Consider the following 12,946-nt stretch of genomic DNA (forward strand, 5'->3'; position numbering starts at 1 on the left):
ATCCTGAAAGGCGTAATAACTCTTGAGCAAAGGAAATGAGAATCTCTTAAAAACTTTCAATAGTTTTAACATTTCTATATGCACGTTTCCATAAATAAACTTTCCTGTAACATGTGATGCATAATTGATACAATCAGTGCTTAGCAAAAAAGGTTGGACATGAGGAGTTACCACCATTTGTTGTACCTGGCTGACTTATTTCTGCTTGTTAAAATACAAATGTATTTTAGTAGCTGGAGTCGTTTCCCTCTGACATGTGAAAATGCTTTGTTTAAGATGAAAGGAATTATTATTACCATATTGGCCTGAATACAGGGCTGCCTTTTATTGTAAGTGAAAAGCTGCTTTTCTCAGGATTTGAATCAAAAATCAGTGGAAATCTTTAGTGCTCTGGCTGGGAGCGGGGAGCAGAGGTGCTGGTCCAGCTGGAATGTAGACATTTTAGGATCCGTAGGAGCACTTGAATGAAACCACTTGGGCTGGATAAGACCGGGGTGTCTGAGCAGCACTGAAACTGGCACTTTTTGGGTTCAGCATCCTTAACACAGCTTAGGGTTGCTCATTCTAGGGCAATCCTAGAGATGTGCAGTGCCGAGAACAGGGGATCATCCGTGGGAGCTGGCCCCTGATGCTTCCTTGGTATTCCCATGAAACGACTGTGTGTGGCGTAGTCTGGGAACGGACTGTTCAAGTACTGTGTCGAAGCCAAGTTCTTATTTCATCTTCTGCCTACTCTGCAGGTTGAGTTTGAAGATGGTTCTCAACTAATGGTAAAGCGTGGTGATATTTATACCTTGGAGGAAGAGCTTCCCAAGAGAGTGAAGTCTCGCCTGGTGGGTATCAAAGGAACAAAACCTGTGAAAATAGCTGTGGGTTGCGATACTCATTCACATTTCCTTAGCATATTGTTTAGACATTAGGTCAATGCAGCCTCCAGTTTCTGTGGCTGCAAAACCACTTGTCTTTCACAAAATACGCAGAGTAGAAGAAATCCTTGAGGGTACATGCTTGAGAAGCATTTAAATGATTTTCCCCTTTCACGTGTTCAGATCTGATTTTTGGTTTCTCTGGTTAAAAGGTTATGTTCATATCATTTTACACCGTATGAATTTAGTTATGTGGACTGCCATTCTGTCTGAATACTGCCTTTCATCAGAAGTGAGGTGAATCGGTCTACAGCTGAGGCGTTTCTGGAGAACCAATAAGCGACGGGGGCTGAACCCCCATTTTTCAGCAAATAGGAGATTTAGAACATAAGTCTTATCTATAAAGCTCTTAATCGGCTGTCTTTAGCTGCATACAATGGAATTACTGAGCGCATATAATAGGAGGAATTTATTTCATAGCTTTTTTGGTTCCGGACTTGCTGGGTGTTTTCAAACCCGGTGTTCTAACCTTTGAAGTTACCCCATTTAAACAAATGGTGAGACTGGTTTCTATGCAAATCCAGAATATACGGTTTTCTTCTTCATTCCAAATGTTTGTCACGTCAGCCACTGCAGGATAGGGACAGATCCACAAAGTTAACCTGTGATAAGGTTCTGGGCTTCTGTCTCTTTTACAAGACAAAAAGAGGCTGCACCAACCTTCCCTTGAGATGATAGGAATCGCTGTGCCGAGTTAACTACTGGTGTAGTTCACTGAACCTGTGAATCCATGGCCGCTAGCAGGAGTGCAAGATGCACATCGTCAAAAGTGGCCTGGTGACAGGCAGTTCTGTGGAAGAACTGATGACAATTTGGAGAAAACTTGTTTACTTATGCATGAAATGTTCTACCCAAAAACCACTTGTGTAAAATGCTTCCTGTAATGTCGCTCTGAGTGGCTTCTCCATCTTGTTTAAGGTTGTTCGTATCAGTAAGACCTCATGGCATAGATTTTCAGAGGTTAATAATAATTTACCTTGTTATCCTTGAAAGACTTCTGGTGGCAAAGCAGCACTGTAGAATTAATTTCCAAGATGTGCACAATATTCCAGTTTACTTAAGCTTGTCTAATAATAGAGACAACCTGTTGGAGCCCTGAAGTACAGGATTTGGAAAGAACATACTCTCTGCAGCGGAGACATCGGGCTTTAGAACAGTTCCAGAGAACGGAATGTGAGCTGGAGAGTGAACAGGAAGTCTTGAGTCAGTTTGAAACTCGGGCTTTTCTCGTGTCCTTTCAGCTGCCAGAAGTGTTTGACTGTGCTCTGTGGGAAGTGATGCTCACGGGGCTTTAATGCAGTACAGCAGAAGGAGGAACAAAGCCATAGGAGATGATAATTTCTACCCAGAAATGCATCTCATTTGAGGGTTTAAGAGCAGGACGAACAGAAGCCGGTTGTCGGTATAGTGATGCCCACGTGCTTCCTCTGGGTCTTTGTTTTTTAAACACGTTAGGGAAGCCCCATTTTCCTCTCTGCCTTCTACTGGGAATGAACAACCTGAAGAGGCGGAGGAGGATAGGAGTAAACAGAGAATTGACGAGGCAGGAGCTGAAGTGAAGGATATTCTGAAACAGAAAGAAGGCAACGTGAGGGTTTCTCTTTCCAGTTTGGTTTCAGGAGCCCAGAATTTTTAATTCGCGCTGTGTGCTTTGCATGTTTCAGGGTTCTCTTTTTCTGCAGAAATGCTGTGAACCAAATTGTTCACTTGCTATGCCTGCTGTCGTTACGCAGGCATGCTCCATCGTCTGCACCTGTGTGTCTGCCTGTTTTCCTGCTGTGCCTCTAATGATTGTACTTTCGTGTCTCCTGCAGTCCCTCAGCACTGGGGCCCCTCAGGAAGATGTATTTTCGGGAGATGAAGTGAGAGCCAAGCGTCCCCGGCTGGGGAATTCAAGAAATCCTGAAGAATACGGACAAAACCCAGATTACTTGGCCTTTATGGAGAGCCTGTTGCAGACACAGTACCAGCCAGGAACTCAGAGCAACATGTTTTAACCAGAATTGATTAAAAATATTCAATTAACCCTTTTCAGGCCTATGGAAAAATAAAATAACGAGGAAACGGTGGAAGACCAGCCCTGTGCAGTAGCCTGCTGTGAATTTCTTTCATCTGCTCTTGGTTTGGACGGCAAGGAAATCCCGTCTGGCTGCACGCTACCTCCACTTTGCCAGATGTTGCTGACCAGTAGAGTAGGGACCTTGAAAAAACCTTCAGACAGCATTTCACACAGAGACTTTGGAAGAGTTTGTACTAATGTACTTTGTGACGGGCTCCTTGTTACGAGGCTTGGAAAGGGTTAAAGTATAACAAGATGACTTTTTAAAATATGTCAAACTTTTGTCTTTAAAGGTGCTATTACATTGACTACTGAAGCAGCCTTTGGAATTGTGTTTTCTGTACATAGACGTAACCTTTGTGAAGTTTTCTATAAATGAGCATTATTAAAAAAAAAAGCAAACAAAAATAGGAAAACAAAAGTTTCCACAAAAAATTTTTCTAGATTATGGCTTTAAAACAGAAAATAAATAAAATCCTCCTCCCCTTTCACCCCCAAATGAAATGTGACTAGTATTACAGTGGGGGGAGAGAGAGAGAGAAAGACCAGGTGTCCTGGAAGGTTCTGGGTTCTTTTTTGTAAAGAAACACTATCTTCTTTGTAAGCTGGGGAAGATGGGGAAAGAAATATTTCATAGCTGGGATGTTTCTTAACGTTAGTTCTCTTACAGACATATGATAGATGTGTGCATTTCTGCCATGTCACCAGGAAGGGACTTAGGGAAGAAATGGCCAGGTTTTGGTCATTCTTGTCATCTTCCTTCCCCATCTTTTGCCATCACAGTTGCTTTCTAGTTAAAAATCAGCATGGCTTTCAGTTACATTATGCCACTCCGTTTTTGGCAAGTTGCTGCTTCTTGTGTTAGTTCCTTTATGAGCCATCCCGCTTCCCCACTGCAGACTAGAGCGTCAAGGGGTTGCTCTAGCTCTCTGGTAGGCATGTCTCCCATAGGAACCTTTTTCTTTGTCTCTTTTTTTTTTTTTTTTTTTTTTTGAGTTGTGCTCCTTACAGTTGTGAGAATCATTCCATGACAGAAGCCTGGGAGGTGTTTTGTATGTTTTTCTTTTATCTTATTAAAGAAGAAATTCCCCAAACATCTTTGATTGTTGTGACATCCTTTACTTAAGTAAAGACTGAGCCTTTGAGTTATTCATGGGGAAGAAGAATGCAAGCCCTTCCTTTGATTGGACTCAGTTCACTAAGAATTGAATGAACGTTAAAAGCAAAAACAAATCCTAAAGTATTGAGTGGGCAGCTCCCACTTGGAACACTTGAAAATCACCTCCGGTTGAAGAGCTGTTATGGAGCAGTGTTTCGTAAAAAAGCCTGATCCAAACCCCTGCTGAAGTCACTGGAAAGTCTTCCCCTCTCTCTGGAGGACCTCTATCAATTCAGAGGGAAAGAAAAAGGCAGCCTTAGTGCAGAGCTGGGAAGGGGCCACGGCTCCCAGTGTCTGGGTGAAGGGGGGCAAGGGCATGGGGTACCACTCACCTGCCTTGGCCCGCCAGCAGCAGAGCTGTCCAGCATGCTGCACAGCAATCTTTTCCACTTAATTCCCTGAAATTACTGGACAGAAAGAGACAATATTCTGGTTTTTTTCTTTTTTTTTTTTTTAATTTAAAAGCCCCTTTGCAAGGTGGTCATTGTTCCGTGGAGAGGTTTTTAAGCAACACTATAGCTGGATCTTTAAGGGAATAAGTGGGAAGGATTTGTGGGCTAGCAGATGGTAGATTAGCATCTTAAGAGACTTGATGGGTTTTAAACTGTCCTAGTGAAGGAGTGGAGATAGAATAAAGCAATTTTTAAATTTTTTTTATTATTATTATTTTGGATTTTGCTCTCCCTTGAGAGACTTGGAGTTCCCTTGATTTCTTACTGCCTCTGCTACGGGTTATTTTGTTTGTGTGTGGTGTCTGTGCGCGTGTGCACGCGTGCGTGTTTGTAAGACGTTTGAAACAGGTTTTTTTTTTATTTCTGAGTTTTTGACATTTTCAGTAGATGTCTCCAAGAATAAAAACAAACTGAGACTAATAAAAGTTTTAAAAATTGGCAAGGTTCTTAAAAGCGTTGGTTGTTACTCCTACATGTCTGTCTCTTGTTGGTTAAGACATGATTTCGTGGAAAACTTGCTTGTATAAAAGAGTAAGAGTGTTGCCAGGCCACAAGAGAAATATTCAAAACAATTGAAAGAGAATTTAAACAGCAGAGGATTTTTTTTTTGGAGGTGGGAGGGGAAGGGGGGGTGGGATGAGTGGTTGTGAGCAATGGGGAATTTCCTCTGCATGTTGAAGTCCTGACTGAAATAGCACCATTGCTGTATTCATATGTAGTACCTTTTCAAAATTTTATTTATATTGTAAAAACAAAGTGTGTTTCCTCCCCCCATATTCAGATGCTGAGTTATGTTTAAACGTGAACCTGGAACTGTGGAATACCCTTCCTTGTTGCAAGGGTTCTTCCTTTTTGTTTCTTTTGAAATCCCTCTTTTTGGTTTAGGAATGACTTGTGCAGATTATCTATAATGACCATATTGACAGCCTCTGTGCATCAGACTATTGAAAAGGAAATAGGAAATGCACATTCCTACCCTTCTTCCAGTGAAGTATATTTGTAAGTGTCTGATTATGTGCTATAAAAATAATGATTTTTTTTTTTTCTCCCACTAGTTTGAGGATGTGATGTATTTTTTGCATATTTTTTTCTTCTGCCTCTAGGTTCATAATGAATTAAAGGCTGTTGAGCACTTCAGAATTACACTTTTTGGGGGACTGGAGTCTCTTCATTTCTAAGTTTAAAGTCTTCTGTACTGCAGGAGAAGGTGGCTCCCAGATCTGATGGGTAAAGCTGACCGATAAAACTGAGGCTGATGAAGAACATCGTCTTTTCCTTCCTTTCTGTTTAACCATGCAGGAGGTCTGTCCTTGCACTGCTTCCCAAAATCAAGAACCAAGCTTGCGATGCCGTTTTGTCCGAGGTCCAGGATTTGCTTTAGCTGGCTTGTCCATGAGAACCATGGTTGCTAAGTAGTCAGAGGTGGTTTTTAAATCCTTTATCTTTTACATCGCCAGTTTACTGCTTCCTTTTTGGAGTCTGCTGTGCAGCCTTTCAGTAGCCTTTCTTTCTAGCCCTTGGAGGTTGCGCTGACATTGAACCTCTTAAAATAGCATCTTCCTGAACCTTCATTTAACACCTTCATTTCCCATCCTGAGCCCTGACCCTGATACTTTTCTCCAAATTTCTCTCCAGTTGGTGCAATATGAGGCTAATGCTGCAGATTATGTGAAAGAAAACTCCAACCTCCAGCCTTTTGCAGCTTAATAGTTTTTCTTGAGATAACCTGAGGAATTATACTAGTGGGAAGAAGGTGCTGATACGAAGTCTGTTGGAATTTACACCCACGCAAACCTTACCTTTGAAATTTAAGGTCTGCTATATTGCTGTAATAAGAAGTAATGTAATTTTAAAGATGTCTTAAGAAGCAGTACATACTTTCAAGTAACTGCCTGGATCAGCGATCAAAAGGCAAGGATCAAACCTTTCCATCACTATCACAGCCTTGCAGGGGACAAGAGCCATTGCCACAAAAACCCCCTGAGTCACTGTGGGGTTCTGTTACTTGCTGAGATTGCTGTGCTGAAGTATAGATGATGTAGGGTTATAGGAAATTATGCTGTCCCCGGGGAGTCAATGCGAGTGCTACAGCTGCTGCAGTGAAGAGCTTTGCTTCTGACGCTTCCCTCTGTCTGGGACTGTTCGGGGCTGGATGAAAGAGTGTAGATGAGTCCAGCCCGGTGGCCCCCTCTTACAACCTCGACATTGTTCTTACCCCCGGAGAAAGTGTATTTGCGTGTATCTGTTCAACCCGTGCAGCTGAGCTGTCTCTCTTACTCAAGCGTGGTTCGCTTTCCTCCCTTTGTTTTCCCCCATTCTCCGCTGGTGCCAGCTCCATCCTCCCGGGGTCCTGCCAGCACGGCCCCCTCCAGCCCCGACTGGTACCTGCTGTGCCGCTCCCTCCCGCCCTGCCGGCCCTTCGCTGGGGACGTGGCTGCTGGGTTGGCAGTAGGGACGAGGTGCCCACGCACGAGGCTGGCCGGCACGAGAGGCGCCCGTCGCTTCTCAGCTGCTTTGCAGAAGCCCAGCTCGCTCGGGCTGGTGAGCAGCGGGGTGCCTTCACACGGGCAGATGTTTGTAAACCTGTAGCATAGAAGCTGATAAAAGTCCCTGAGTCAGTGTCACCAACTGTCGCAGGCACAATAAAGTCATCTGGTGATAATTGCTGGCAGCAATGAGACGATGCGAATCAACAGGCTGCCGGTTCCTACTCAGAGGCCAGCAGAGATGCGTGCCGTATGGCTGCGGGGCGGTGGCTGGAGATTCATCAACTCCTCCTCCGGCTGGAGAAGGACCTTTGGCTTGCTGAGAGGAAATGGAGGAGGCAAATCTCTTCTTACCTTTGTAAAGGACAGGATTATTTAGAAAACTAAAAATCACAGTGTTAATAGGGGTGAGGCTATTTAGCGGTGGGGCTTCCATAGAGCTTGGTCTGGTGTCTGTCACTGGGCCCTTCGCCGTGTCATGGTTCTCTTGCTCTGCACTTCTCGTGGTAATTTCTAGTCCTATTGAAACAATTCTTGCAAATGCATTTCTGCCGATCTCCAGCGTGCAGAAGGATGTGAGCACGTTCACACATGGTGTTTTGTGGCTTTCCCTGGCTGCCAGCTTCCCTGCTTGTACAGGGGAGGGCGTCACGGGCTTTTAGGAGCTCCCCTTTGGTGTACTTGCTCCTTTCCTTTTTGCTTTACTTTTGTGACTGTTCAGTTTAGGGAAAGAGCAGATGATGGAAAAACCTTGTCACATGCTGTAGACATCTGTGCTTTGCCCAGTTTCGCAGAACTTCTATTTCTTGAGGTTATTCTGGTTTTTTTTTCTATGTTCCTCTTCCCTTGCTTGTTCATATTAGTTCTTCATCAGTAGTTCTCTTTCAGCTTGAAACAAATTGCACCAGTTTAATAAAATTACTTGTGAAACAGGTGCAATTCCCTTCTGGAAGAATGCCCTTGTTTGGGTTGGAGTGGTTTACTCGGGGAGTTTTAGCTTATGGTAATCAGGAGTCGTTTTAAACTAAACTTTGCTTTGAATCTGGGCATGCTGGTTTAGTTTAATAGCAATTAGAGTTGAACTAGCGGCATGTCTTCCATGGTGGTGGGCATCATTCAGCTGGGGGCTCGGAGGAGGATGGTGATAGATCAGCACGCTGCTTGTGCCAGTTCTCTCTGGCTTGAATTTCTTCACAGCGTGAGATGAAGCCTTTCCTGCAGTAGGTCCCTTTGCTAGTGACAAAGTAGGCAAGTCCTCGTTGCTTTTCTTATTTGGGCTGCTTTTCCCTGCCCTACGTGCAGCTGAAGGTGGTCTAATGAGCTTTTTGCAGCCTTTCTGCTATAATTAAACGATTGCAAAGTCCTGACCTGCAAATAGACCAAGTTGGAAGGAGCACAGGTTTGTAGAAGAGCTTTTTCAGGAATGCGGTTGTACCTGGACGGGTTAAAGCAAGGAGCAGCCCTGTCTGCGTGGAACCTGCCAAGTGCCGGAGCTGTCCCTCTCACCAGGTAGGTGTGATAACAGCTACATACAGCTCTTTCCACACTCTCCCTCTTGTCTGACATGTTGCTGCCGCTTCCCAGGGCGCTCGCCTGCGTGTCTGCCCGCGGGATGCGCGGAGGAGCCTCGTGACGAGCACCTCTTGTGACCCTTGCCGTTTCCCATGGCGCTAGTTTTGTGTTTCTTGGGTCAGAAGGACAATTCATCCTTTCCTCTTGTCACAGGTTAATGAGGGGACCCTGCTAGTGAGTTTAACCTCGTGAAATTTAAACAGCGGCTGCTTCAGAGTGCCTAACACAGGTGGTACCTGCCAGTGCTCCTTGAGTGCGCCAGCAGGAGTAGAGATGTAGCAAATTACTTGAGACTCCAGCAGAAACACTCTGAACTGAGTCCTTGTGGGTCCCTGATTTCCAGCCTCATGCTCAGGTCATCGCTCTGGCCTCTCGTCCCATCGTACTGGCACACACACGTGCACGAAAAGCAAACCAACTTTGGCAAAATGCTGAGGCTGGAATGAGTTAGAGATGTTGAGCTAGAATTATTTGGCAGTTTTGATAGCAGAAAAAGATAACTGTTTGGTTTACTTGCACACCAACAGAAAATCATTGGGAGTTACTTATTCTGCATGAGGAGCAAAACAATTACGTTTTTTGTTTCCAAGAGGGGAAACATAAAGGTCACTGTGCAAATATTGTTTGGAATTACACAGTGACCATAGCTTAGCCGCTTTTCCTGTGGAATAAATAAGAATTTGGCGATATTTCAGCACAGTTGACTTTGGCTTACCTCGATATCCTAGCCTTGCCATTTCAGATGCCAGCTGCTAATATCCCCCAGCAAATGAGCTTGCAGCCAAGCTGTTTCTGAAACAGGAGTGATACCCTCCCCTGTGCCCCAGATCGTGGTTTAAAAATAAATAAATGGACAGATCCACTGCTCATCTGCTTCATTTAATGGAGCCATCTCGAAAACACAGCAAATTTTCTTTGATTAGCAATGAATGGTCAGTTACCCATGATACAAGCCAAGATGCTGCTGCTGTTTAGAATAGCAGGGGTACATCTGCCTTACTAAAAAGATCAAATCTGGGTTGATCGTAGGTACAGAAAGGTCACTGGACAATTTTCTACATGAAGCAATGAGATGGGGAGAAGGGCGGTTGTGCAAGTTCAATTTCATGGCTCCACACAGAGCTGAGGTTTATTTCTTTTTGTTATCTTAATAGATTGGAGCCACTAGAGAATATCTAGGCTGAAGAAGTGGTGCATCTGATTAATCTGGGATTCAGATAGAACATGGAATTAGCACTGCAATCCAGTAGCTTTGTGTCCTGTGTTGCATGATTAGCGTGAGATTTCTGTCAGCGTGTAGTGCAAGATCTGCCCGAGTGCGACTGTTTTCTGTGAGATCCCACTGCTTAGGGACATTTCTGTTTTACAGGAGCAATTTGTCAGAACATATTTTACTGCTTCGGCATATAGACAGTTGGCTGCTTATTCAGCGCTCCGATTTCTCTCGCTTCTGTGCTATTCTCAAATCAAGGACCTGGTCCATTTTGTCCAAATTAATTTCTTTGCAGTTTTTCTCAGTAGCAAGCGATGTCTTAATTTTTTTATTTTTTTTTTTTAATTTTCTATTTCTAGCTGGGATTGAGATATTCATGCTCAGACCTGAGTGGCTGAGTACCTGCAGGTGACATGGTCTTCGCGGAGCTCTGCGATGAGCAGCAGCACACTGACTTACACAGCGGCCACGCTGAAGCTCCCCTTTTTGAAAATTGCCCAGGGATTTCGCAACAACTGTGTGCTAAAGCTGGGGTGAGAACCCCAACATCCAGCCTCCTGACTTTGTTGTGATTTATGCTCCTAGGTGCTTCCTCTGACTTTGGACATAATTTTATGTTTTTAAAAGATTTACTCTCCAAGCACTAAGACCGAACTTTATGTCTAGTTGTAGCACCACAGCAATCGCTGCAGTATTTCACTCTCGGCGGGTGATGGACTGCAAGGGGAGGAAACAAAACATTAACCGCTTTCCTCTGGCTTTTTCCTTGTGCAGTTTCCACCCAGCCTGGGCTCTCGGCTGCTCCTCACCCTACACCAGAGTGTTTTCAGCCTCACGCTCCTGCCTCTCGCCCTCACCAAAAGCCCAATAAAAGGGAACGTCCTTTGGGTTTCTTTTGCCAAGACCACAGCATGATCGGCCCTTTCGGTCCTGTGACGCAAGGTGGATACAGCCTGTCAGTGCCCTGTCCCCTCTCTAACGTGCTTTTATTTACTGAACGTCAAAGCGGGCCTGCTGGGAGCGTCACGGACACTGTGACGGGTCAATGGTGGGGGAGAAAATTTGTGCCCTTCAGAGTTGTCTCTCCGATAAAGTGCAGCAGGAAAATTGGAAATCAATCCCCTAGCATGAGACTGGGGGATCGGGGGGTCGGCAGGGGCGGCTCGGGGAAGGGGCTGCGCTCCCCTCGCCTTCAGCGGGGGTCAGCGGAGCCACGGCCGCCCCCCGCAGCCCCCGGCATGCAGACAAGCATTCTCCCCTTATCCTGTTTGACTCAAGAAAGGCAAAGCATTCGGTGTTCTGTTCCTCGCTCCTCTCCACAGATTTGCCCACCTTGGATGTGTTGTGTTCCCGCTGGGGGACACCCACATGTGTGTGGACCCCCCGGCTCTGCACTGGGCAGGGACAGCGGGGCTGAGCCGGAACCCCAGCAGAGGTGCGCTCGCACAGCTCCGATCACGGGGAAGTTAATTCTCTCCCACCACTGAGCTTTTGGGGGGTTCCTTTTGGCTGCATCTGATGGACGTTCCTCACTGAAGAGCGGGAGGAACCCGTCATCCCCTGGGGACCGGGACTGAGCCTTTCCCAGCACGGCCATGCCATCTCAAATGGGGATGCTTAAACTAAAGGTGAGGTGCCTCGAGCTCTGGGGAGTGCTGGTGCTGCCAGAGCACTAATTACAGTTCCCGTACAGCTCTCACATCAAGCTGTTCATTAAGTAGCACTGAAGTCTCTCCTGATCTCAGGCATCAAATGTATTTTGGAGCCAAAATTTGATGAAATTTAATTTATCTGTTGGTTTTCTTTTCCCAACTTCTGCCCAGATACAACTGAGCACAAAAAAAAACCCTCAGCTGAGAAGTTTTCGTAGTTGCACCAAGATCTCTAAAACAGTTTCTCCTAAAATATTCAGGCTTAGTCACCAGTGTGAAGGAACAGCGAACTTCGACGATTTGGGAGCTGCGTGCCGACACAGATGCGCAAAACGCCTCCAGCATCGCACCTGGGACCCGAAGCTCCTGTCAGCACCGGGGTGAAAATGAGAATAAAATTAGCTGCTGGGAGGCCCAGCCGAGCTGTGGGGCAAGCTGGGCTGCCTGCCCCGAGAGCTGCCCTGTCCCAATGTGGTTTCCCGATGCCAATGTTCGTCCTGCCATTGCCTTCTGCCTTAGGTACAGCATCTCACTCTTCCATGCCTCCGTTCCTAAACCCGTATGGTGATGGTTATAATCCTGCCATCCTTCTGATTTGTATGCTGGGTCTCAGTGGGGGAGGTTTCTTCTTTTGAGCAGCCTTGCTTTCAATTTGACAACTCTCTGCTTTCCTGTAGCAAATTGCAAATAGGTTCTTCCAGCTGCTTTTTTTTCCCTACACCAGGTTAATTTCTTTCCTTGGGACTTGGCTGCGCCGTGTTGGGTGAGGAGGAGGAAAACGCCTGCCACGAGCAGGCTGTTGGTGCCGAAGAGCTCCTCTGAGCTCCTGGTATTTCTCCTGGGGCTTCCTCCGGTCCAGAGCAAGGAACAAAAATTAAAATCAAGGTAGTGGAACACAATATTTTACACTTGTTTGTTTGGGTTTTTTTTTTATTTCAGTGTTTTTGTGATGTATTAACTCCAAAGCAGATCAGGGAAAGGTATCGCATTGCATTTTTGCATTACAGTAGCATCCTGTGTACATGAGTGGGATTAAGACAGGAATAATAAAACACAGTTAAGACAGGCTTGTGCCCTGGCAATGGTTTGTGGTCCCTGTTGGGGAGGTACCACAGCTCCAGGACACTGTGACAAAGGATGACGGTGAAAATAATGGGAACATGTGGCTGGCTGCACCTGTGACAGTGTGTGTAGTTTTACGAGCCTTCTGGATATTTTGTTTTAGTGATGCAGTATACAAAGAAATAAAAAAGCATCAGTGAAAACTTGAGGCAGTTGGCCACTGCCAGTGTGGTAGTGGTTACTCTTACAGAAGGATTTGAGGTTTAGAGTTTCAGGGTAAATTTGGGGCAAGAAGAAAGAGTATTACAGGGTATTTCCAGCAACCTTTGCAGCTGCCTTCTCGTGCTGACATGCACCTGGCAGTA

General features: G+C 45.4%; 1 protein-coding gene across 3 annotated transcripts in view; it reads left to right on the forward strand.

Annotated features, from left to right (window-relative positions):
- Window positions 1-5,034, forward strand: part of KDM4B (lysine demethylase 4B) — a 92,623-nt gene extending 87,589 nt beyond the window's left edge. For all 3 annotated transcript variants that reach the window (XM_055707162.1, XM_055707163.1, XM_055707164.1), the window contains 2 exons: window positions 741-833; window positions 2,741-5,034. In XM_055707162.1, coding sequence (XP_055563137.1) covers window positions 741-833; window positions 2,741-2,923 — 276 coding nt within the window. In that variant the 3' untranslated portion in view covers window positions 2,924-5,034. The remainder of the gene's footprint in view (window positions 1-740; window positions 834-2,740) is intronic.
- The last annotated feature ends 7,912 nt before the right edge of the window (window positions 5,035-12,946 follow it).

The sequence above is a fragment of the Falco cherrug genome, chromosome 4 (genome assembly GCF_023634085.1).
Source record: "Falco cherrug isolate bFalChe1 chromosome 4, bFalChe1.pri, whole genome shotgun sequence".
Taxonomy (NCBI): Eukaryota; Metazoa; Chordata; class Aves; order Falconiformes; family Falconidae; genus Falco; species Falco cherrug.